The sequence below is a fragment of the Heteronotia binoei genome, chromosome 2, assembly GCF_032191835.1.
Source record: "Heteronotia binoei isolate CCM8104 ecotype False Entrance Well chromosome 2, APGP_CSIRO_Hbin_v1, whole genome shotgun sequence".
Lineage (NCBI taxonomy): Eukaryota > Metazoa > Chordata > Lepidosauria > Squamata > Gekkonidae > Heteronotia > Heteronotia binoei.
Window position 1 is genome coordinate 176,029,391 of NC_083224.1, and position 24,765 is coordinate 176,054,155.

The following is a 24,765-nucleotide window of genomic DNA, read 5'->3' on the forward strand; positions in this document are numbered from 1 at the left end:
GTAGAAACGCTTAAGTATATAATTTGGGGGAGTACAAATACCATATTGTTCCTTTGTTCTTCATTTTTTCTTATATTTGCACTAAATCAATAGTATGTACACACAATGAGAGTGAGAATATTTATTGTTGACCGGTGATTTTATTATTTTCCTATTGCCAGGGAACAGGCTGGAGGTGGTCAGGCAGCTGTAAGCATAGGTGATAAAAGGGTTTGCAAGTGGGCAGGGACAAAACACAGAGGTAGGTGAGTGGCATGCAGATGAATGGGAGGGGAGGGCATAAGCAGGAGGCCTGATGGTGGAGAGAAAGGGGACCTTGGAAACTCTGTGCCCAGGGCTCACCAGAACCTGCAACCAGCCCTGCTAGTGGTCATATAACCAGCTGTATCATTTTCTTAGAGTGCGGTCACATGTACCATTAGTGGCGACACAGCTCCGTCTCGCTGACAGATTAAATATGTTCGTCCAGACATCCACATCTGGCAATCGAGCGTAATCCAGGGTCATTCCGACTTGATGCGGATCAGCGCCGCATTAATTTGACAGCGTAGAAAGTCCGACCCTTTTTCAAAAAAGCAGCACAAGATCGGCTTTTTCCTGTTTGGACAGCTCACGCACGATACTGCCCCTTGGAATGTTTAACGCTCCTCCTACCTTTTTTTTTTTTTTTAAAGCCCCAGCAGACATGTGCATTGCCAGATCATCCGAGAATCTGAGGTGACGCTTCTGCTTCGCCAATCAACACAGGATCGGAGGGGGGGGGGAACGTTATCCCACTATTGAGAACAGGAAAAAATTCTTTTTTTTCAATGTGGAGGATTTCCAGATATCATTGTCACTGCCAATTTCTAAGAAAGTAATTCCTGGCAGTTCCTTGGTTTGAATCGGAAACGTTAATTCCGGAAACTTTCCCCCTTCCCCCCTGCCTCTGAAGCAACGTTTGATTTCCCACCTCCAAACAGTTGGGTGCATGTTCAATGGACCACCACCCCCTCCCAGAAATCACCATCTGATCACGCATGCTCCAAGAAAAGAGTGTGATAGTATTGGATGTCTGATCGCTCAACAGAATGAGTCGCATTCTTGGATGCTTGTCTGAATAACCCTTCATCGAATCAATATTCAGCGGTTCAAATTTGAGTGTTACACACCTGCTTTTAATGTGACGTGTGACCGCACCCTTAGAATCTCTTTCATTTCAGATCCTTGCCTCTTTGAGGAGCACCCAGTTCAACAACAGTGCTGGTGAGGAAGTATTTTTCACTGGAAATGAGGAGAGATCAGCTGGCTATGATATCCTGAACTTGGCTTTCTTCCCAAATCAATCTTCAGCTCAAGTGAAAGTTGGAAGGATGGATCCTAGGGCCCCCCAAGGCAAAGATTTCATCATTAACGCAGATGCAATTGTTTGGGCTACCCAGGTCAATATTCATGGACAATGGTAGAAAAAATTCCTGATAGAACTCTTGGGAATCTAAAATTGCATTTATAGAATAAACTAAAGGCTAGCTTTGTTTAGATGTTGGTCTTCACAATGCTATACTTTCCCCCCACCCACCCAAGCTCTGTTTTAATGGCTGTAGTAAACCATGCACAATTCCTAGAAAGAGCTGATCCCACTAAGCTTGGGATTCATTTCCCCATGCCCAAGACAACCCCTTTCAATAGTTCTTTAATGCAAGAAAGTCTTCCCAGACAGAGTCAAGATAATTTACAGGATTGTCTGAGTTATGGCCTCCTCGAAGTAGATGTCCCCAGAAAAGTACTTTCTGGGCAAATGACAGGCACTTTTCTGGGGGCACCTAATATGGGGGACCATAACTCAGACCCCATAAAACCAAATCCTCATCAAACTTGAAGAGCAAGTAGAAGACAATCATCTGGAGATCCCTTGCAAGGTTAGTGTATCTAGCAAGCTGTGGGAAGGGGCATTCTACCACCTCATGAACCTCACAAAACCAAACCATTTCATGAAGTGGCTAAAAGTTTGTGACCTTTCACGGCTTGTGAATGGGACATGCCAGAAACCATGAACCAAACTGCATTTTTCCAGTTCATGCCCATCCCTAGGGAGCTGCATGGCGAATTGTCAGGGTGTGGAATAACCCCGCTCATGGGGAAAATCTCACCAGTTCTTCTTTCTTCTACTCAGAAACTGCCCTCTTCCAGTTGCGTGGAGAGCTGCTCACCAGGATACAACAAAAAAGTTGTAGAAGAAAAGCCGCCTTGTTGCTATGAATGTCAACTTTGTCCAGAAGGGATGATTTCTAACCATACAGGTAATTCCATACTACTTGAGACCCCAAGTTAAAGAGTCAGAGTTCCTGGACACTGAGTGGTTCACAAGGACTGTAAACACCACTTAGGGTTAGACTATGGAGTTATGAAGTTATGTGCACATTTTGAAATTACAAAGTATACCTCAAATAATGTGCCCAAAAGAGTTTTACAGTCAATACAATCAATACCTACTGGTTGTCCCCAGCCTGAAAGACATCCGATTAGCCTCGACTATGGCCAGGGGCTCCAGCCTGCTGGAACATGCTTCCCCTTGAGGTTAGGGCACTGCTGGACCTTCTGCCATTCCACAGGGCCTGCAAAATGGAGCAGTTCCACCAACCTTTGGTTGAGACAATGGGCGTCTACATAATTTGGCCTCTGTACCACGGTCTCTTTGTATGGGCCAAGTTATAAGAAGTTATGCTCAGCAGCACTAGTCTCTGACTTTGTGTATTCTGGGCTGACAACTGTCTGTTTTAACTCTTATTTTAACTGTTTAATATATTTATGCTTTAACAAATTCTGTTATTATATGTTGTAATCTGCCCAGAGCCGAATTGCAACAAGGGCAGAATATAAATCACCTAAAATAAAAATCAATCAATCAATAAACTACAACTTTCTCTTGGGTCCCATGCAATATTCAGCCCTGATACGACCACTGATAACCACCCAAAGTCTGCATAATGAAAAAAATGATTCTCTAATACAAACACTGAAAGATTTTCTCTTCTTCATTAAATCCAGTTTTGGGATATAATGTGGATAATCCTTTCTCTTCTAGACAGAGCCAGGTGGGCAGCCATGTTGCTCTGAAGCATGAAAGCTCATACCTTAAATAAAACATTGTCGGTCTTAAAGGCGCCACTGGAGTAAAACTTTGTTCTTTCTCTTCTAGAACTTCTTTCTGTTATATTTACATCTGAACCTTCAAAGTATGAATTGCAAAAAGTTGTTTGTATTTATCATGCATTTAGTATGTATAATTCTTCTCAGTTAAGTGGCAGAAATGGAAACAGAGGGTCATCATAGGGAATTTGCACCTTTAGAATGACACTAGTCATTAAAATGGGCCTGCTTCTACACAGGTGTCCTTTTGGACCCATTTGGGTTGTAACTTCATGTTACTTCTCTCTTCCTCATGTAAGAATATCAGAATTGCTCAAAAGTTAACAGTAAACCAGTTTCTATTCTATATTGCACATTTAGTATTTATAAATACATAACATTATTATTATGCAACGGGCTATATTTCACAAATATGAAGCAACAGGAAACTCAGGCTTACCACTGAGTGACTTATCCCAGATTCCCTGTTCCTCCTTCTCCCTCCTGGTCTTTTGACCCACCTCTGAGAGAGTTGGGATCCACTTGCAGCCTCTGACCCACATCATGAGAGCCACTAGTGAAACACTGTACTGTTCCATCTCTTTGGATAAAGGCTCAACTGAATACTATACAAACATTACTTGTGTTGTCCTGGAATTAATTAATGAATGGTTGTTTGTTCCAGATGCTAACCGTTGCATCCCATGCTCAGAAGATCAATATCCAAACAAGAAAAAAGACCAATGCATCTCCAAGAACATAAGCTTTCTTTCCTATCAAGAGATTTTGGGGATGATTTTGGCTTCTCTTGCTCTTTTCCTGTCTCTGATCACAGCCCTAATCCTGGCAATGGTCATTAAATATCAAGACACACCAATCGTCAAAGCCAACAACAGAGAACTCACCTATGTCCTCCTCATCTCCCTCCTGCTCTGCTTCCTCTCCCCCTTCCTATTCATAGGTCGACCTACGAGGATCACCTGCCTTCTGAGACAAATTGCTTTTACTATCATCTTCTCTGCTTCCATTTCCGCCATCCTTGCCAAAACAATCATGGTGATTGTGGCCTTCATGGCTACTAAGCCAGGAAACAAGGCCAGGGAACTGTTGGGGAGACAAGGAGTAAACTCCGTCGTGCTGGCCTGTCCCCTCCTCCAAGTTATCATCTCTGCCATTTGGCTAGGAACCTCTCCCCCATTCCCAAACTTGGACTTCCATTCCTTGCCCAAGGAGATCGTAGTGGAATGTAATGAAGGGTCAGTCATCATGTTTTACACAGCCCTGGGATACATGGGATTTCTGGCCTTGGTCAGCTTTGTGGTGGCTTTCCTAGCCAGGAAACTCCCTGACAGCTTTAATGAAGCCAAGTTTATCACTTTCAGCATGCTGGTCTTCTGCAGCGTGTGGGTCTCCTTCATGCCCACCTATCTGAGCACTAAGGGGAAGTCTATGGTGGCCGTGGAGGTCTTCTCCATCTTGGCCTCCGGTGCTGGTCTCCTGTGCTGCATCTTCCTTCCCAAATGTTACATTATTTTCCTGAGGCCTGATCTCAATAGTAGAGATCACCTCCTAAGGAACAAGAAATTCAGGAACCAAAATTTCTGAATATTCTCTGCTTGCTCAAGTTTTGGTTCATTATAGCTCCTCAACATTCAGGTGTTTAACATTATACTGACAGTGGATCAATATCTTAAAATTCTAGATTTTACCTTTCCCAGGAGGGTTTTTACACTGGCCAGATGTGACACCATGCCATCTATGATTTTGGAAGGGAAATATAAGAAGAGTCCATACTCTGAGAGGATTTGCCTCTGCCCTCTAGCTGAGACAGAAACTATAGAACATGTCTTTTTTCTGATGCCTCCTCTATAATCAAATTTAAGATAAGACAATTCTTTCCATTGTAGACAGACTTGTGGTAGGGGGAGGACAAGACATGTTTAATTAAATTATTGGGGTTGCCAGGTGCACTTGAAGAACTATGTGGGGACTTTAGGGGTGGAGACTTTGGGAATGGAGCCAGGAGACTTTGGGGGTAGAGCCAGGAACAAGGTTGTGACAAACGTCATTGAACTCCAAAGGGAGTTCTGGCCATCACTTTTAAAGGGACTGCACATCTTTTAAATGCCTTCCCTCCATTGGAAATAATGAAGGATAGGGGCACCTTCTTTTGGGGCTCATAGAATTGGACCTCCTTGTCCAATATTTTTAAACATGGAGGGTGTTTTGAGGAGAGGCACTGGATGCTATGCTGCAAATTTAGTGCTAAAAAACCCCAAAACCACAGAGCCCCAGATACCCACAGATCAATTCTCCATTATAACCTATGGGAATCAATCTCCATAGGGAATAATGGAGTACCAGCAGACATTTCCCTCCCCTTCCCCCGCTTTCTGATGACCCTGAAGCGGGGGGAAGGGCCTCCAAACTGGGGGATCCCCTGCAGCCAACTGGAGATTGGAAATCCTATAAATTATTACAAGAGAAAATTTCATTTATGTGAAATGTAATGCCAGGAAGTGAAGATACAAACTTTATAAAGCACACGGACAAGTACAATTAACGATTTTGTATCGCTCCTGTGTGATTGAGGAAACTGGGCAAATGAAGCTCTGGCTTTTTCCCTCCCTCTTCCTTCTTGTTTTTTAGATTTCTAGGTTCAAATTTAAAAATAGTTATTGGTGCTGTTATTTATGTATTTTATATATTATCTTTCTCTCAACTATGTAATTTTATATAGTTTTTATACATTTTATTATTGTATTTTAGCTGCAACTTGTATACTAGTATGCCTGATAATGTTTTGTTTTGTCAGTTGGATCTGGTTTTGGACTGTAATAAAACTGAATCTGAATCTGAAATCTGAGCCTAAATGTTTGAATATTCTCTGCTTGCTCAACTTTCAGTTCATTATAGTGTCTCATGTAGGTGGTTAAAACTACTGGATTTATTCAAAAATTTCAACTTGAATCCACAAACACAGGGCTTTTTTGTAGCAGGAACTCTTTTGCATATTAGACCACAACCTCTGATGTAGCCAATCCTCCAAGAGCTTACAGGGCTCTTCTTACAGGACCTACTGTAAGCTCCTGGAGGATTGGCTACATCAGGGGTGTGTGGCCTAATATGCAAAGAAGTTCCTGCTACAAAAAAAGCCCTGCACAATAAATTAATAAACGATTAAGTGGGTGAGTTCTGAATTCTGAAAATTTTACTTCAGCATAATGGATGATTATCTCCTCAGACCATCTGTTTAAAAGGCTTGCTTGCAGGATAAGCTGATGGACTGGACAATCAGGGTAACTGTGCAAGCTGGCACCTATTCTGGCATTAAAGTCACCGCATAAGAGAACATGAGAATTCCGATATTGAAAACCTAGAGTTTCCAGAGTAACACAAACTTTCTTCCAGACATTGTCTGGGCTCCAAAGGATAGAATTTGGAGGGGGGAGGATAAACGTTGATGCAAATGAGGGAGCCAACCTGGGCCCCATCATGTATCACAGAACCTGAATCAGGTCTTGGGATTCCCTTTTCAGAACCTGGATTTCTGCGGACAGATCAACTGAGACCAGAATTGCCAGGCCCCCATTACCATGGCCCTTGCTGCTGGGTTTAATAGGAACTGTTAGGGCAATTTCCCCCTGATGGTTGCAAGGTCCTGCTTCTTCCCCAGCAGGGGACTTTGGGAGGCGTTCCTGGAAGGGACGGGGATGTTCCAAATGTGATGATCCTCAAAGTGATGACTTCACTCAGAAGTGAAGTGGTGATTCAGACAAGTGTGGCCCCTGCTCTCTGAAAGCATTGAAAGGGGCCAGGTGAATCCCAAGTGGTGAATTTGCTGTTTAGGATGCAGGTGTGTGACTGACAGCTGATCAATGGGCCACATGCTTTTGCAAAGCAGCTAGATGGCCCTTTAAATCTGGAAAGAGGAAAGGGAGACGGGTGGACATGGGTGGGGTTGGGGCTTGAACCAGGGCCTCCCCCACTGTCCACCTGGTTGGTGGTGGGCAGGAGACCCCAAAATAAAGGGTTCCCCCACCCACACCTGTGGACTGGCATCCCTATTCCCCGTTCTTCTCAGAATTGCCACATTAAGTTTTACTCTATCTCTCTCAGCTAGAGATGAACCTATCTCTCTCTCTCCTCTTTGCTATCACGTATTTTTGCTTGTAAATAAACAATTATCTACTTTTTAATCAGGTTCTGCACCATTGTTATGATAACCACTCTGCCAACAATATGTAGGATACAAGTCCAGACTCACATCCAGTGGGAGACAAAGGGTGTAGGAATGCGAGGAAGCAGAGACAGTGTGATGTCATTTCCTGAAAACCCCTGGAGATAATGTCAGTCCTCTCTATTAATCATTGGAAATTTTATGGTAAAACCATAGAGTTTCTGAAAATTCCCAGAGAAGACAGCATCACTTCCAGATGATCCTTGGAAGTAATGTCAGGCCATAGGCTCGACATCCATGTCTTGTTTTATTTTTTGCCTGTTGCTACTCTGAGTTGTGGCAGTAAACCCCCAGGGCGGGCCCTAGACTATTCGTCATCCTAGGTAAGGCTAACTTCTGGTGCCTGCTGCTGCACTGATAATGTCACGAAGTCACATTGGGGTTGCACAACTGGATGCCCCCAGAAGGCCGGCGACGTTGCCTAGTTTGCATAATGGCAGGGCTAGGCTTAGAAACCCCCAGCCAATCACCAGCTGTGGCGGGAAGTTCAACAGGCCAGGATTGGACTGGCCTGTCTGGAGGGAGGTTTCCGGAGTTGTACATAAGCGGGACCCGGCCCGCGTGTTCTCTCTCTTGTAACGTGCCTCCATTAAAGAAGAAGAAGAAGAAGATATTGGATTTATATCCCGCCCTCCACTCTGAAGAGTCTCAGAGCGGCTCACAATCTCCTTTACCTTCCTCCCCCACAACAGACACCCTGTGAGGTGGGTGGGGCTGGAGAGGGCTCTCCCAGCAGCTGCCCTTTCAAGGACAACCTCTGCCAGAGCTATGGCTGACCCAAGGCCATGCTAGCAGGTGCAAGTGGAGGAGTGGGGAATCAAACCCGGTTCTCCCAGATAAGAGTCCGCACACTTAACCACTACACCAAACCGGCATGTTGCATGTTGCCCTACCAACGTCTCCTGTCTCAGTACGTTACACATACTTCAAAGGATTCCCAAAGGAGGGGGCGAGGGATGCTCTCTAACACATAAACTATCATAAATGTCTACATTCTCACAATGTTATCAGTATATTGTCCTTGCTCTCCTCAGATGTCTCACACTCCCAGGCAGGAATGTATGGGAAGGTGTTGATTATTCTTTCTCTTACTAGTTTCATTTCTCACTACTCTACTTCAAAAGCAATAAAGCAATAAAGCAAGAAGGGGGAGGGGGAGGGGGAAAGAATAACAGAGCCAAAGTACTACGGTCCTCCATGATGTTTCATAGACCAGCTTTATGGAGGACCCTAAAACAATTAATTACCATTGAAATTTTACCATGCTTGACATCCCATAGATGAGCACAAGTTACACAAACACGTCCATCTCTGATTGAGATGCAAATACAGTCCAGTGCTCTTGAGATGTGATTATCATTCTCCTCTGAAATTAGCGAAATCACAGTAATTCTTATTGAGCCCCTGATGTTTTCTGTCTCTCATGATCAAAATAAATAACATCCAGATCAGAACAAAACATGTTTGTATGAAGCATGTCATATATAGACTGGGTGTTTTCAAGCAGATTGGGATGGACGATTGACGTCATATGCTTCCTCCCTACGATCTAAGAATCCACACAGTCGACTGCGATTCAGGTTCTATGCAGTAATTTGTTTGCTGATCTAGAAGCGAAGATTTCATGAAACTGGTACTGATGTGGGTGCTGTTCCTCTCTTGGCTCTTGCCTCAGGCTGTGCAAGGGACCCTGAGGAGCAAGTGCCTCTTGACCAGACCCTTTGAGCTCCAAGAAGCATATTACAGGCCAGGAGACCTCCTTGTTGGTGGGATTCTTCCCCTCCTCAAGACTACTATTACACATCCATCTTTTGAAAAACCTCCCCAAAACAAAAATAATATAAGGTAAGTGTTGCTAGGTGGGCTCTGGATGTTGTACTTTCTGTCCAGCAAATTTCGACCATAACTGTTAAAAACCTGTATAAAGCAGCAGAAGGGCAAAAGGAAATACTTCTTTTCACAAAAGGATGTTTAAAAGTGGAATTTGCTGCCAGAGTGTGCAGTGATGGCCACAGGCACAGACAGCTTTAAAAGGGGTATAGTTGGATTCACAGAGGATACATCAATCAGTGGTTACTAGCCATGGTGACTGAGAGCAATCGCCACATTCAGAGGCAGTCAACCTCTGAACCCCAGTACCAGGAGACAACATCAGGGCAAGGCCTCAGCCCTTCTGCCCCATAGCTGATTCTGCAGAGGAAATGGCTGGCCACTCTGTGAGACAGGATGCTGGACTAGATGGACCATGGGTCTGATCCAGCAGGACTCTTCTTATGTTCTTAAGTGACTCTAGTATTAAATGCTGTCAAGGCTCATGGAGACAGAGCTGAGCAATATTTGGGTTGTATGTTGAGAATCTGGAAAGGACTAGGAGATGTGAATGATGCAAACATGATGACATTGACCAAATTTCAGTCATTTATGATCTAATTCATGTGTAGTGATTCTAGACAAAACGCTGAAAGAGCAGCACAGTCTGTTAAATAATCTTATCTCACCAAGAGAAAATTGGACTACTGCTCAGTATATGGAGTCATAAAAGGATGGAAACCCCAACTATGAAAGTATATAATGAATCTGTTATATTGTCCTGGATTAATAGATGGTCTGCACATAAAACTGATTTTGCTGACATGGGTTATAATGTCCTTTTTTTTGGATTAAAAAATTTAATAGATAAAGGGTTTATCACTAGGACAAATTAGTTATTAGAGCTCCACTGCAAACATGGGAGCTGCAAAAAGAATGTTCTATCAGCTGCTTAAGCCATGATAGATAAACAGACCTTCCATGGTCAGAGGCAGTCCACCTCTGAATGACAGGAGCTGGGGAGGGTGATGGCAGGAAAGGGATATTGTCTTTATGTCCTCTATGTGGGTACCCTGAAGGCTCTCTCTGGAAAAGGATGCTGTAATAAACAGACTCTTGGTCCAAGCCAAATGTAGCAGTGCTGTGTGTGAGGGGGCAGGGCATTCACGTGCAAATATCTGATGAATGGAATTTAAACTAGCCTTTAGGTCTGCAGGGTTTTTTCCTCAAAAATTGTGATCTTTCAGTACAGTATCTGTTTTGCCACTGAATCATATCATGCACTCCTATTGCAGACAGGCAGCCAAAAACTATCAATACATCCTGGCCCTCGTGTTTGCCGTCAATGAGATCAACAAAGATCCGGCACTCCTCCCCAACATCACGCTTGGCTTCCGCATCTTTGAGGATACCTACTTTGCAACAATGGCCTACCAGGCAAGCCTGTCCTTTCTGTCCATGGGGGATGAAATCGTGCCTAACTACAGATGCAGCAGGCAGGAGAAGCTGCTCTCTGTTATTGGAAGTCTCTACACCAGAATCTCAATGCAGATGGCTTCTCTCTTGGGCCTCTTCAAGATCCCACAGGTAAGAGGACATTTTTATGGAGATGTGTGTTTGGGGAGTGGAGTGAACATGTAGGGGAGGTAATGGGGTTTGCTGAAGGGCACATAAGAGTGGAGAAGAAGGACCTTCAGTCATATATTTGCTTTGCACTATTTTTTGTAATATAAGACAAGGGTTATTACTGTGAGGTTGAACCAGAAATAGAAAGAACCATGTAAACTGCTGCCCTGAGCACTTAGAATGAAGGGAAGGATAAGAATGTGCTCGATTGAATGACTGAGAAAAGAGGTTTCCATTAGGAGGAGAGAAACAGCAGAGCTGAGAATGAGGCACTGGAACTGGATGCTGAAATTCCTGTCTCCTGGCCTGGCTGCCTCTTTTTCCAATGAGCCACCAAACTGACCCTCCACACACACACTCAGCCTGTCCCAAGACAGCCATAGAGAACCTGGATTGTGCAAAACTTTTAATTACTTGAACCACCCATAGACCGTAGTGCATATATAAATTCCAGCAGCACTGGAGGTAGAAAATACCATCCGGTCACAGCTAATTTCTGGTGTCCTCATAGGGTTTTCTAATTATGAGACTAACAGAGTCAGTTTGCCATTGCCTGCCTTTCTGTTGCAACCATGGTCTTCCATGGTGGTCACCCATTCATGTACTAACCAGGGTGAAGGGGGGCAACTCTGTTTAGCTTCTGAGATCTGATGTGATTGAGCTAGCCTGGGCAATCCAAGTCAGGCCCACCAACATTATGGGTCAGCAAAACTGCTTTATGAGAACAGCCGTTGCATGTCTACAGGCAAGTTTACATGTTCTTCTGTTGCTCTCCTATATAGCCATTCTGTACTCTCTTCAAGGCAGTCACTGAGTTCTCTTGTTTTTGATCACCCTGTGATGTGGCAGCTTCAGTAATAGCAAGGGGTGCCTTCCAAAGGATACCGTGCAATGAATTCCAGTGCCCTACATTTCTCTCTTATCCTATCCCTCCTCCATTAGAATTCTGAACCTAAGAATTAAGAACAGCACTGACCACCATAGCAAATATTACTGGAGGGATCATGGCATCCCTCAGCATCCTGATTCTTCTTCCTCCCCACCCATACCCTCAATTTCAGATATGCCAAAGTCGCTGAAATCTCTGATTCCAATTATTCTGAGGTGTGAATTATGACCTTGATAAAGCTTAGTCTTTATTTCCTGCCAAAAGGCAACAGAACTCAGGTTAGAATCAGAATCCTTCAGACAGGGTGGTGGTGGGGAAACACTGACCTAGGAACACTACCTTAGAGAGTGGAGGTTGGGGAACCAGAAGAATGGGCGCCATGATTGTAGTCTGGGTGATGTCCAGTTGAACCTAACTAGTTCACCTAAGTTCCTTCAAGCTACTGACACTGTTCTCTAAGCAGTGAGAACTTTCTGTGTGAGTTCCTGGGTGAGTTCACTTGGAAGAGTCCTCCGGGGGGGGGGGTAATTGTTAGGAAGAGAGTTGCAAAGTGCTCCTCAAGATGAAGAGGTTAGGACACATCTACCACCAGCACTACCCTAAGTCAGCCACACAATGATTTCTATCTGAAAAGAAAGCAAAAGCACTGTTTAGATGCTGGTGGCTAAATGCAAAGGAGAGGAATGAACAGGTACTGGGTGATATTTGGGAAGTGAGAGACATGTGCTATATGAGTACTGAAGAGAAGCCATGTTGGATCAGGCCAATGGCCCATCCAGTCCATCACTCTGTGTCACACAGTGGCCAAAACCCAGGTGCCATCAGGATGTCCACCTGTGGTACCAGAATTTTAGAAGTCCTCCCACTATTGCCCTCCAAGAATACAGAGCATCACGGCCCCAGAGAGAGTGTTCCATCCAGGGCTTTTGTTGAGCAGGAACATACAGAAATTGCAGTTATGACTGGCTTGATGTCAGGGGCTGTAGCCTAATACGCAAATAAGTTCCTGCTGGGCTCTTTCTACAAAAAAAAGCCCTGTGCAAAACAACAGTGATGCCACAGGGTGTGGCCTAATATGCAAATTAATTCCTGCTGGGGGGGTTCTTTTTTTTTTAAAAAAAAAAAAAAGCCCTGGTTCTATCTGTACATTGTAACTAATATTTAAGCCCCACTGCAGATCTTTTAGTGGATATCTTCCCTGGGGCCAGGAGAATCAAGTGGTCTGAGCAATTATTTACAGTCTTGGCTCAGATTTTGACAAGTGAAGTTCTATGGTCTCAGTGCCAGTCATTATTGCAGCCTGGCAGTGATTCTGTCACACTTTTTGAAGAGATTATTAGTTTCCTAAAACCTGTGATCTCAAATAATAGAGCTTTAAAATCTAAAACCCTTGGTAGCAGTGGGTGGCTTGACCAGGAGTACAAACTTGCCAAGATAGAGTTAAGTAAATGCATGTGTTTAACTTGTCATAGTAAATATGAAACTTCTGTAGCACAACTTATACTTTCTAGATCCAAATATAAAAGCCTCCTTAAACAAACACAAAAAAATTAGATCATGCCAAACTTTTGTGGCATAAATTAGATCTGGCAGTCACAGAGCAAAGAGAGAAGCACTCTTCTGGGAACTTGTTTCCTTTGGGTTTGGTAAACCCCCTCCTCAGGAAAGGCTGGGTTTACACATTTTAGTAATATCTTTGGAGTACCCCCATCCTTGCCCTTGATTGATGCTCACAGAGGCAGATATCCACTTTTGAATTTGCTATGTCACCTGACTGGCCACCAGTCGCTGAATCTGAGGTTAAAGGTCTTATTGCCTCTCTATCCTTGGGAAAATCAAGTTTTTACCCAGATTAATGAAACTGGTAACTTTCCTTCTGGATGGAAACTGAGCATCATAGTTCCAATTACAAGTAAGGTGATAAGGCAGACCCAAAAAATTATCGCCCCATAAACCTACTGAATATAGCTGCAAAACCTTATAGTAAATATCTCTTGCATAAACTGGAGGACTGGGAGACTTCTAATCACATGATCCATCCTAGCCAAATTGGCTTTAGAAAAAGACAAAGCACAACTGAGCACTGTCACACTCTTTATCATTTAGCCCTTTGGGGCATTAATGGCCCCACCAAAGCCCTTTTTGTAGCTTTTGTAGATCTAGCTGCTGCATTTGATTCCATAGATAGGAACCATCTCTGGAAGAAGTTAGCCAGCACAAATATTGACAAACGTTTGCTGTTTCTTCTCCAGGAATTGCATGCAGACATTTTGCTAGGATTAGAGTGGGCACATCAGGCTCCCTAACAAATGAAATCCCAATTTGCAGGGGGGTTAAGCAGGCATATGTTCCTGGCTCCCCTGCTCTTCAATTTGTACCTAAATGACATTGTGCACAGGTTGTCAGGGCCTGAGTTTGTCACTCCCTCATTTGGCCATCAGAAATTTTTTGATTTTATTATATGCAGATGATATGGTCCTAATCTCCCTTACATAAACTGGATTTAAAAGGTTGCTGTACCAATTAGGTGAGTACTGTAAATAGGAGGCCCTTAACATAAATTATTGCAAAACCAAGGTTATGGTTTTTAGAAAACGGCCCAGAAAATTCTACTGGAGTATTCACGGAATTTCTATTGAACAGTGCAGCTCCTTTAAATACTTGGGGAGTGAGACTCTAAATTGGAATTCACATCTGGAAACCGCCAAATCCTCCAATGTAAAAACAATAGGGGTAATCCTGAGACTTTACCATATTGGGGTGGATTTCTTTTAGATCCAGCAGTAAAAATATTTACACACGAGGTAATCCCCCATCTTCTTTATGGTGTTGAGGTATGGGGCTGGAAAGAATAAATAATCTCCAGCTGGAATCAATCCAAAATGTATTCATTAGACAACTTCTTGCTTTGCCCAAGCGGACCCCTGAAGACCTTATGAGGACGGAACTTGGTCCGGAATTGTGTCCATCTTGCCTTACTTAAATTTTGGAGCACTACCATCAACCCACGCAGTAATCAATGTTTTCAGTCACATAACAATATAGTTTGGTCTGCATGCTACAATTAACATACTTGCCCGTTATTCTATTCCAGATTGTTGGGGGCTTTGAATAATGGCTCCAATATTCAAAATGGGGTGTATAGATGTGATGCCTTACTGAATAGTTTTACCATTTCCAAGTCCAAATTTTCCTCATGGCTCAAGCCAGGGGTCATTTTGTAGAAAAATAGATGGTGGAGCTCATCCAGTGATTGTTATGCAGCTGCACCTACTATTCAATGGACAAGGAAGTGGAACTCTCAGAAGGAAGAGGTGGAACTCTCAGAAAGGTTCAGGAGCTGTGCTCCTGTGAGCTCTCACTGAATCTGAGGCCTGGTTCAAGCTAATCAAAAGAGATCATGTTAGATCTTCTTCCTTGTTAAATATTTCATCTTAGAACCTCAGAAAGGCACTCACTTCTTTACGCTTTCAGACAATGCCAATGGCTTTGCTCATGGGAAGAAGCTCTCAAATACCGATATACAAACCGTATATTTTGTATATGTGGTGCTTCAGTTCCAGAGGATATATTACATTACACCTTATTTTGTCCTATGTATGCAGAAGTTAGAACTAAATTCCTTGAAAACCTGTTAAAGGGACAACATTTTTCCTCAATGATCTCAATAAGCTGAGTTTTTTATTATCTGATACTAACCTGTTCGTTACCTATAGAGTGTCACTTTCCGCCCTGGCTGCAAAAAAATATATATATATATATTGGCCAATAATGCCATTTCAGTAAATACATTTTATGACTAACTGGTTTCATTTTAGATGTTTATAATTTTATCACATGCCAATATTTGTAACTAATTAGGTTGGCTGAGTCTAGTGGTAATTGTATTTCTGCAATTTAATATTACTTGCTTTTGTATCTTATCTTGTAATGGATTTTTTTTGGATGATTCTTTTAGTCTTGTTTGATTTTTTTTTATCATCATGTTCTTAATTTTCTGTTGTGATGACCTTCAGCTATGTACAATAAATATTTCTGCTCTGCTCTGCTAATAGTCACTGTTGGACCTCTGCTTCATATGTTTATCCAATAACCTCTTGAAGCTATGTTTCTAACTGCGAGGACTTCCTGTGACAGTGAATTCCATATGTTAATGACACAATTTCAATGAGCAATAATCGTGCCTCAGATTAAACTCATTGGCTACGATACTGCCATTACATAAAGCTGTTAATTACAGTCAGACACGCACAGTGCATCCATGAAGGGTTTCTTCATTTCTCTTTCTCAGAAGCAGTGCATGGCCTAGTTGGCTGCATTGCTGACCCCAGTGCCTTCATTGCCTCAACCATTTCAGCCCAGACAGATCAGTAGATTGAACTCTGAGAAAGCAAGATCAAGCAACAGATATAATTATGTCTGAAAAAACAGAAAAATCCAGTCACCAAAACATGGGATTACTTCCATAGGCCAGATATTTGTTGAGCTCTGAAGATAACTGTACAACATTTAAAAATCTGTTTTTTCAACTAAAAGCCTTCCTTCCTGCCTTCCTTCTTCCTCCCTCCCTCCAGCTGGGTTATGGCTCATTCAATCCTGTTCTGAAAGAGACAAGTAGATTTCCTTCCTTCTACCAGACTGACCCCAGTGAAGTCTCACAGTATTGGGGGATCATACACTTACTTCTTCATTTCCACTGGAACTGGATTGGGATTGTTGCTCCAGATGATGACAGCGGTGAAAACTTCGTCCGAGCCCTAACACCAATGCTTGACCAGAACAATATCTGTGTTGAGTTCACTAAATGGATCTTGCCTGAAATATCAGCATACTATACAATTGTATATAATGATAAGAGTCTAGCTCTATATCTCATGCAGCATAATAAATCCAAAGTTATTGTTTTCTTTGGCTCAGATTCCATACAGCATTTAATCCTACCCCTTTATCGATACAGAGTAAAGACTAAGACATCTGTTGAGAAGATCTGGATTGTGACGAGCCAGTGGGAATTTGCTGCAATGGGCTCCTTCTTTCTTTGGAGGGCTGTAGAGACCCTTCATGGTGCCCTGTCCTTCAGAGGCCATGCAAGTCATGTGCCAGGATTCCACAGTTTTCTCCGGACTTTAGATCCACGCCAGCCCCAGGGAGATGTCTTTCTTAAACAGTGGTGGCAACTTGTATTCCTATGTTCCTTTAAAAAACCAAATGATTATACTCCTGGAATCATTAAGAACTGTACAGAGAAGGAGGCCATAGAGAACCTCCCACCATTTTTATTTGAAATGAGCATGACTGGAAACAGCTATAATGTTTATAATGCAGTCTACTCCGTGGCACATGCCTTACATGCCATGTACACCTTTGCATCAAGACGTGCAACGATGGGGAATGGCAAGAGGCTTCTAGATGTTCAGCCATGGCAGGTAACCTCCTCCCTATGTTATGTGGCTCTTGTGTTAAGGAATGGACAGCCTGGACTGTGGCAGCCAAGATGGATCAGTGCTACAAGGATAGTGACCCATCCCAAGTAAACAAAGCAATCTGATGTGCTGCCTTTCATGGCTTGCCATTTCTTCAGCCATATAGAAGGAGAAACAGGTACCACAGGGTTCTTTTCCTCATGAGGAAAACTATTTCTTTGTTCAATGTCAGAGACAGCCCAAGGTCGTTGTTCTCTTAAGCAAAGCAATCTCCCTCATGTCTTAAGCTGTCTTTTCTGGGCCTTTTGGGGTTCTTCCCAAATTTCTCCTGGCAACCATTGGGAGATGGGGGGAATTACCAGGAAAAACAAGATGGCATAGTCCACATCACTATTGTTGCAGAAGAAGTGATGTCATCAAGCCATGATGTCGCTGCAAAACTCTGGGTAAAAACTCTATGGTAAAAACCGTTTTCTGCTATAGAATCATTGCTCAAATATGAGAGCATTGCCCAGAAATCAGTGGAATGATGATGTCACTTCCCATGTGATGCTGGTAAGGTGGTCTGGGCATTCCTGTTTCTCTCCTGGTAAGTCCCCATGCCAGCCAGCTGATTGGTGGTAGGGGGTGGGGCCTGGTAGTAGGGGACCCCAGCCTCCCCCAGGGGGACTGGCAACCCTACGGCCTCGGTGTCAGTCGGAAGGGCACTTACTACTCCCATTTCCCCCTCTTGCTCCTCACCTCTCATGGAATCATATCTGGTGCTGCAAGCAGTCTTCCATGATTTGTCTCATGGGATTTGCTGTCTATCACTGATTTTGCATGGCCAGCTCCCCTTCTGGCCCCACTATATAGGAATTTATGTCCTTCATTTATGGTCCACCTGTTTTTGCTGAGTCTCAAAGCAGACTACACAAGAACAGTATGCAATGCGTCCTATGCAGTGAAACCAGAAAACACATTTAGAAGTATGTTGTTTTAGGTGCCTACTTAATTGCCCAGTACCAGGGATGGCCAGTCTTCCACGGATTCACCTGGACTTCCATTGCTGTTAGGGGGTTTCTGCTAGCACATAAAACAACATACTTCTAAATGTGTTAGCTGACCCCACATATCGGGGGGTACAGAGATTATTCCCTCCCCCCTAGTGTCACCCTCTATTCTTGACCACAGAGAAATAAGGTAAGCCACTGCAAGGTCACCCCACAAACTTCCATGTCATTAAGGCGGTGAGTCAAGGGGTTGTAGTTGATTGTTCTAGTTTAAGTTTATTCACAGCCTGAGCTAGCATTTAGAGTGGTAAAATCATACAAAAATAAAACTGAATGACCATAAAATCGTAGATAAAATAGCAAAAAATACTGTTGTGAAATTACAAATATAATGAAACATGGCAGTTCATGAAACCCCTGTGTATGCCCTCAATTGGCAAAGGTGTTAAGTCATTTCCTGTCTGAGCTATTAGTGTTTTTTCTTATTCTTAAGGCAAGCCAGCCAAATTTTGCTAATTTGTATATAACCTTGGGGTTCTTACTGTCAAGGAGATTCTTAAGGAGTTGCAATTTTTGGCTACTGGCAAAAGGTTTGGCCATGGAATATGGAAGAACTTCATGATGGACATTATAAGCCTCACAGTCAAATATGACATGGACTAAAGATTCAATGCCACCATTACAGCAGGGACATAACCGTTCTTTAAACAGCTCTTTTTTTGTATCACCGCTCCACAACAGCTGAAGGGAGAACTTCCCACCTCATAAGAGTAAACATTCTCCTATATTCATAATTTGTTAAGCAGTATAGGTAGGCATCGGGGTCACCCTGTTGATCAATTCTGCCAGAGCTCGCCATTTGGTTGTGCTATTAAGGTCATTTTGTCTAACGATGCCCAATATTCTCTGTTTCACTATCTCCCTAGCGTTGTCATAAGTAAGATAGCTGAGATATTGTTTTGTAAGGCTGTAATAATGAATTCTGTCTTCTATGGCCCTAATCAATCTTGGGACCAAGGTATCTTTCAGAAGTAAACTAATCAAGCCTCCAAACCCTTGGCCAAGTCATCAGGGGTGGTATCCAGGTGGCCGTCCAGCAACAGATATAGATGGGTGTCATCATCCTACTGGTGACATCCTAGGCCAAAGCTCCATATCAGCTGGGAGACGGGGTGGATATTGATGTTGAATCAGAGAGAGGACTGCCCCCTGGAAAACCCCACATATCAGGGGGTACAGAGATGTCAGTTTGGTGTAGTGGTTAAGTGTGTGGACTCTTATCTGAGAGAGACGGGTTTGATTCCTCACTCCTCCATTTGCAGCTGCTGAAATGGCCTTGGGTCAGCATAGCTTTTGTAGGAGTTGTCCTTGAAAGGGCAGCTGCTGTAAGAGCTCCCTCAGCCCCACCTACCTCACAGGATGTCTGTTGTGGGGTGGGGGGAAGGTAAAGGAGATTGTGTCCACTCTGAGACTCTGAGATTCAGAGTATAGGGCAGGATATGAATCCAATATCGTCTTCTTCAATATCTTCTTAGGGGAAAATATGTTTCAATCAGAACTGGATGGCCAAAATCCAAAGCTTTGTTTCTACTATAATCATGCTGGTTTCTATCCTGATTAACACATTCGGAATGTCTTTAGGTACCTGGAGAATTGTTTTTAAAATTTTTGATCAAACACTCTCCAGTTTTTTGTAATTTTTAGTGATATTGATTGAAGCACCAAATGTAAGCTGGCAGAGGGATTTAGCCTTAAACAATCTTGTTAGCTACCCATGCACACAGCTATGTACACTGTCATTTACCAGGGAAAGGGCTGCAGGTGGTCAGACAGTTGTGAGCATAAGTGATACAAGCACTTGCAATTGGGTAGGGACAAGACACACAGGTAGGTAAGTGGCATGTAGATGTTGGGGAGGAGAGGGCATACACAGGGGTTTCATGAAGGAGGGAAAGGGGACCTTGGGAACTCTATGCAAATGGCCCACCAAAACCGGCAACTGGCCCTGCTAGTGGTCATATAACCAGTTACATCGTTTCTCTTTCATTTCAGATCCTTGCCTCTTTGAGGACCACTCAGTTCAACAACAGTGCTGGCGAGGAAGTGTTTTTCACTGGAAATGAGAAGAGATCAGCTGGCTATGATATCCTGAACTTGCTCTTTTTCCCAAATCAATCTTCTGCTCAAGTGAAAGTTGGAAGGATGGATCCTAGGGCCCCCCCAGGCAAAGATTTCATCATTAATGCCGATGCAATTGTTTGGGCTACCCAGGTGAGGAAGAAGTCAATATTCATGGGCAATGGTAGAAAAAAAATGCTGTTAGGATCTATGGGAAGATAAGATTGCATTTATAGAAAAGACTGAAGGCCAGTTTCATTTAGGTGTTGGTATCCAGAATGGTATACTTCCTTGCCCAATGAAACTGTTTTTATTGATTGTAGTGAAACATGCACATATTCTAGAAAGAGCTGATCCCACTAAGCTTGGGATTCATTTCACCATGCCCAAGAAAACCCCTTTCAATAGTTATTTAATGCAAGAAATTCATCCCAGACTGAGTCAAGATAACTGGGGGAAACTGCTATGTTGCAATGTGAGTTCCACCACATACAGAGCTGCAACGTGAGCCCTAAGGATGGACACAAACTAAAGTTTATGGCAATGTTTGTCCAGTTCATGACGTCAAGTTTGTATCAGGTAAACCAGTATGAATTTTTCACCAGCTTTCAGGATGTTCATGGAGGTCTGTGCCAGTTTGTGAACAGAGATATTTTCGGACAGACTCTCTGTTCATTCAAAATATTTATATAACTTCAGAGCAACAACTCAGAGGACATGTAGCGGAGTATTCAGTACGGGCCCTGTGACGTTGATGTCTCTAGCTTGCACAGGATCCATTCTATACACTCTTGAACCTCCTTGTGACACGTGCAGGTTCAGGGGATTCAGGAGTGTATAGAAAAGATTCTGTGCAAGCTAGAGGCACCAAAATAGCAGGGAATCACCAGATTTGGTGTAGTGGTTAAGCGTGCAGACTCTTACCTTGGAGAACTGGGTTTGATTCCCCACTCCTCCACTTGCAACTGCTGGAATGGCCTTGAGTCAGCCATAGCTCTGGCAGAGGTTGTCCTTGAAAGGGCAGCTGCTGTGAGAGCCCTCTTAACTCCACCCACCTCACAGAGTGTCTTTTGTGGGGGAGGAAGATAAAGGAGATTGTGAGCCGCTCTGAGACTCTGAGTGGAAGGTGGAATATAAATCCAATGTCTTCTTCTTCTTCTTCTCTCTGCTCTCCAAGTTTGGTGAGGATTGGCTTTATGAGGTCTGAGCTATGGTCTCCTCAAAGTAGGGGCCCTAAGGAAAGTACTTTCTGGGGAAATGGCAGTCATTTTCTTGTGAGCACCTAATGTTGGGCGGATGTGGGGGGGGGGGGGCTGTAGCTGAGACTCATGAATCCAATCCTCACAAAACTTGAAGGGCAAGTAGAAAAGAATCATCTGGAGATTCCTTGTGAGGTTGGTGTATCTAGCAAGCTGGGGGGAAGGGCATTCTGTCACCTCATTAATCTCACAAACCGAACCACTTAATGAACCAGTTAAACATTTGTAACAGTTTCTGGTTTGTGAATGGGGCAGATTACAAGCCATAAAGCAAACTGCATTGTTCCAGTTCATGCCCATTCCTAGAGAGCTCCGTGGAAAATCATTAGGGTACCCACATACTGGTAAAATCTCACCAATTATTTTTTCTTCTACTCAGAAGCTGCCCTCTTCCAGGTGTGTGGAGAGCTGCCTGCCAGGGTACAGCAGAAAAGTTCTAGAAGGAAAGCCGCCTTGTTGTTATGAATGTCAACATTGTCCAGAAGGGATGATTTCTTACCATACAGGTAATTCAACATATCTTGAAACCCCAAGTTAAAGGGTGGAAAACCTCCTTATACCTGCAGCGTAAGGCTTGTAGACCAATGATACTGCCCTACAGATCATTAACAGTTTTGGACAAATTTAAATGTACAGGTGGGGACTCTGTGTTGGCTGGGATGATATTTAGCTGATTGGATGGAAGAGTACTAGTTCACTCTTGAAGCAGTGCCAACGTCCTCTCTTGTGCAGAAAATATTTTCTTTAGAGTGTCCATCATCAGGAATGTTTGTTGGGCTAATAATTCTAACCCCTCTCAAGAACTGAAAGCTTGTTTGCCACTGGAGGATAGAGAGCAACATTAGCTTTGTTCACACTCTGGAATAATTTAATGAGTAAGGTGCTCATTCCATTTGGCATTATTTAGTGTGTGTGATCACAGCCATTGTGTGTTGGAATTGTAGCATAACAGTCTTCTAATTTGGATTGTTTAAATGAAGGGAGGGTGGCTTCTTCTTCAGATGGATGTCCTTTCTTGTCCCATAATTTGCAAGTGTCGAAGCCAAGAGTACTCAGACAAGAAATGTAGGAAGTGCAAGTCAATAGTTAATTCCTAAAAGAAACAGCAAATTGAATAGAATACTGATTGCAATGATGATCTTCTCTCCTGTTTTGCCGCAATCCTTTCCCCTTAAAAATTAAACATAAACACTAAGAACTGAACAGCCTTTCACAGTTTGGGAGGAAAGAAGTTCTGTATGTGTCTGTGTATGTGCGTGCGTGTGTGTATATATGTATATGTGCTTTTGTGAATGTGTATAAAGATAACATAATTATCAGGGCTTTTTTGTAGCAGGAACTCCTTTGCATATGAGGGCACACACCCCTGATGCAGCCAATCATCCAGGAGCTTACAGTAGACCCTGTGAGAAGAGCCTGTAAGCTCTTGGAGGATTGGCAACAAAAGAGAGGTGTGGCATAATATGAAAAGGAGTTCCTGATTATTATTATTGCGCCCAGGTTATATTTCACAAATATGATGAAACAGGAAACTCAAACTCAACCCTCTGGTCTTATGACCCACCTCTGGAAAGGAGTGATCCACTTGCAGCCACCAACCCACAGCAGGAAAGTCAATGGCTGGACACTGTACCATTCCGTCACCTTGGATAAAGGCTCAACTGAATAGTACACAAACATTAGTTATGTTCTGCTGGAATTCATTAATTAGTGGGTCTTTATTCCAGATGCTGACCGTTGTGTCCCGTGTTCAAAGGATCAATATCCAAACAAGAACAAAGTTCAATGTATCTCTAAGAACATAAACTTTCTTTCCTATCAAGAGATTTTGGGGATGGTGTTGGCTTCTCTTGCTCTTTTGCTGTCTCTGATCACAGCCCTAGTCCTGGCAACCGTCATTACATATCGAGGCACACCAATTGTCAAAGCCAACAACAGAGAACTCACCTATGTCCTCCTCATCTCCCTCCTGCTCTGCTTCCTCTCCTCCTTCCTCTTCATTGGTCGACCTACAAGGGTCACCTGCCTTCTGAGACAAATTGGGTTTACTATAAACTTCACTGTTGCCATTTCCTCCATCTTGGCCAAAACAATCATGGTGGTTGTGGCCTTCTTGGCCACTAAACCGGGAAACAGGACCAGGGAACTGTTGGGGAGACAAGGAGTAAACTCCATTTTACTGGCCTGTCCCCTCTTCCAAATTTTGATCTCTACCATTTGGCTAGGAACCACTCCCCCATTCCCCAACTTGGAGTTCCATTCCTTGCCCAAGGAGATCATAGTGGAGTGTAATGAGGGATCAGTCATCATGTTTTACACAGTCCTGGGATACATGGGATTTTTGGCTCTGGTCAGTTTCGTGGTGGCTTTCCTAGCCAGGAAACTCCCTGACAGCTTTAATGAAGCCAAGTTTATCACCTTCAGCATGCTGGTCTTCTGCAGCGTGTGGGTCTCCTTCATACCCACCTACCTGAGCACGAAAGGGAAGGCTATGGTGGCTGTGGAGGTCTTCTCCATTTTGGCCTCTGGTGCTGGTCTCCTGGGCTGCATCTTCCTTCCCAAATGCTACATTATTTTTCTGAGGCCTGATCTCAATCAAAGAGATCACCTCCTAAGGAACAAGAAATTCAGGAATCTAAATTGTTGAATATGCTCAAGCTTCATTTCTTTACAGCTACTCATGCAGGTGGTTAGCATTACTGACAATGGTCCAATACCTTAAACTCTAGATTTCCCCCCTCACAGGAGGGCTTTTACACTGACCAGATGTGATGCCATGCCTGCTATGATTTTGGAAGGGAGATATAGGAAGACTGCATACTCTGAGAGGATTTGCCTCTGCCCTCTAGCTGAGTTGGAAAGAAAGGAACATGTCTGTTTCCTATGCCCCCACTATAATCGTATTTGAGATAAGACAATCCTTTCTGTTTTAGACAGTCCTGTGATAGGAAAGGACATGTTTAGATAAATCATTAATAGTTGAAACTTCCATTATTACCAAGCTAACTGTACTTGGGCTCAATAAATTTCAGGCCTGCCCTTTTGAGCCTTGGTTCAGGTTCTTCAGGAGGTTTATTATAGAGTTGCTGTTTTTTAGATTTCCAGGTTCAGATTTAAAAATAGCTATCGGTGCTGTCATTTATGTATTTTATATATTATCTTTCTTCAACTATGTAATTTTATCTAGTTTTTGTCTTTGATATGTTGTATTATTACATTTTAACTGGAACTCTTAACTTGTATACTGGTATACCTGGTAATGTTTTGCTTTGTCAGTTGGATCTGGTTGTGGAGTGTAATA

The 24,765-nt window shown here is 43.1% G+C and overlaps 3 protein-coding genes and 1 pseudogene across 3 annotated transcripts in view; 3 read left to right on the top strand and 1 right to left on the bottom strand.

Annotated features, from left to right (window-relative positions):
* LOC132567383 (vomeronasal type-2 receptor 26-like) overlaps positions 1-1,445 on the top strand; it is a 44,951-nt gene extending 43,506 nt beyond the window's left edge. The window contains exon 3 of the mRNA XM_060233058.1: positions 1,203-1,445. Coding sequence (XP_060089041.1) covers positions 1,203-1,445 — 243 coding nt within the window. The remainder of the gene's footprint in view (positions 1-1,202) is intronic.
* Positions 1,446-2,113: 668 nt separating this feature from the next.
* On the top strand, positions 2,114-4,713 carry LOC132567384 (vomeronasal type-2 receptor 26-like). The gene is made up of 2 exons (XM_060233059.1): positions 2,114-2,279; positions 3,794-4,713. The coding sequence occupies exons 1-2, from the start codon at positions 2,114-2,116 to the stop codon at positions 4,711-4,713; spliced, it is 1,086 nt and encodes a 361-aa protein (XP_060089042.1).
* Positions 4,714-6,958: 2,245 nt separating this feature from the next.
* Positions 6,959-24,111, top strand: LOC132567386 (vomeronasal type-2 receptor 26-like). The gene is made up of 6 exons (XM_060233061.1): positions 6,959-6,964; positions 9,024-9,193; positions 10,453-10,744; positions 20,140-20,358; positions 21,844-21,970; positions 23,192-24,111. Exons 1-6 carry the CDS (start codon positions 6,959-6,961, stop codon positions 24,109-24,111), a joined length of 1,734 nt encoding a protein of 577 aa, XP_060089044.1.
* Positions 15,820-15,901, bottom strand: LOC132567847 (U4 spliceosomal RNA; annotated as a pseudogene).
* Positions 24,112-24,765: the final 654 nt, after the last annotated feature.

Coding starts and splice junctions, on each gene's coding strand:
- LOC132567384 (XM_060233059.1), top strand. CDS start 2,114: ATGGGGAAAATCTCACCAGTTCTTCTTTCTTCTACTCAGAAACTGCCC. Junction 2,280..3,793: donor GATGATTTCTAACCATACAG/GTAATTCCATAC, acceptor TGTTTGTTCCAG/ATGCTAACCGTTGCATCCCA.
- LOC132567386 (XM_060233061.1), top strand. Junction 9,194..10,452: donor CAAAACAAAAATAATATAAG/GTAAGTGTTGCT, acceptor CTCCTATTGCAG/ACAGGCAGCCAAAAACTATC. Junction 10,745..20,139: donor GCCTCTTCAAGATCCCACAG/GTAAGAGGACAT, acceptor CTTTCATTTCAG/ATCCTTGCCTCTTTGAGGAC.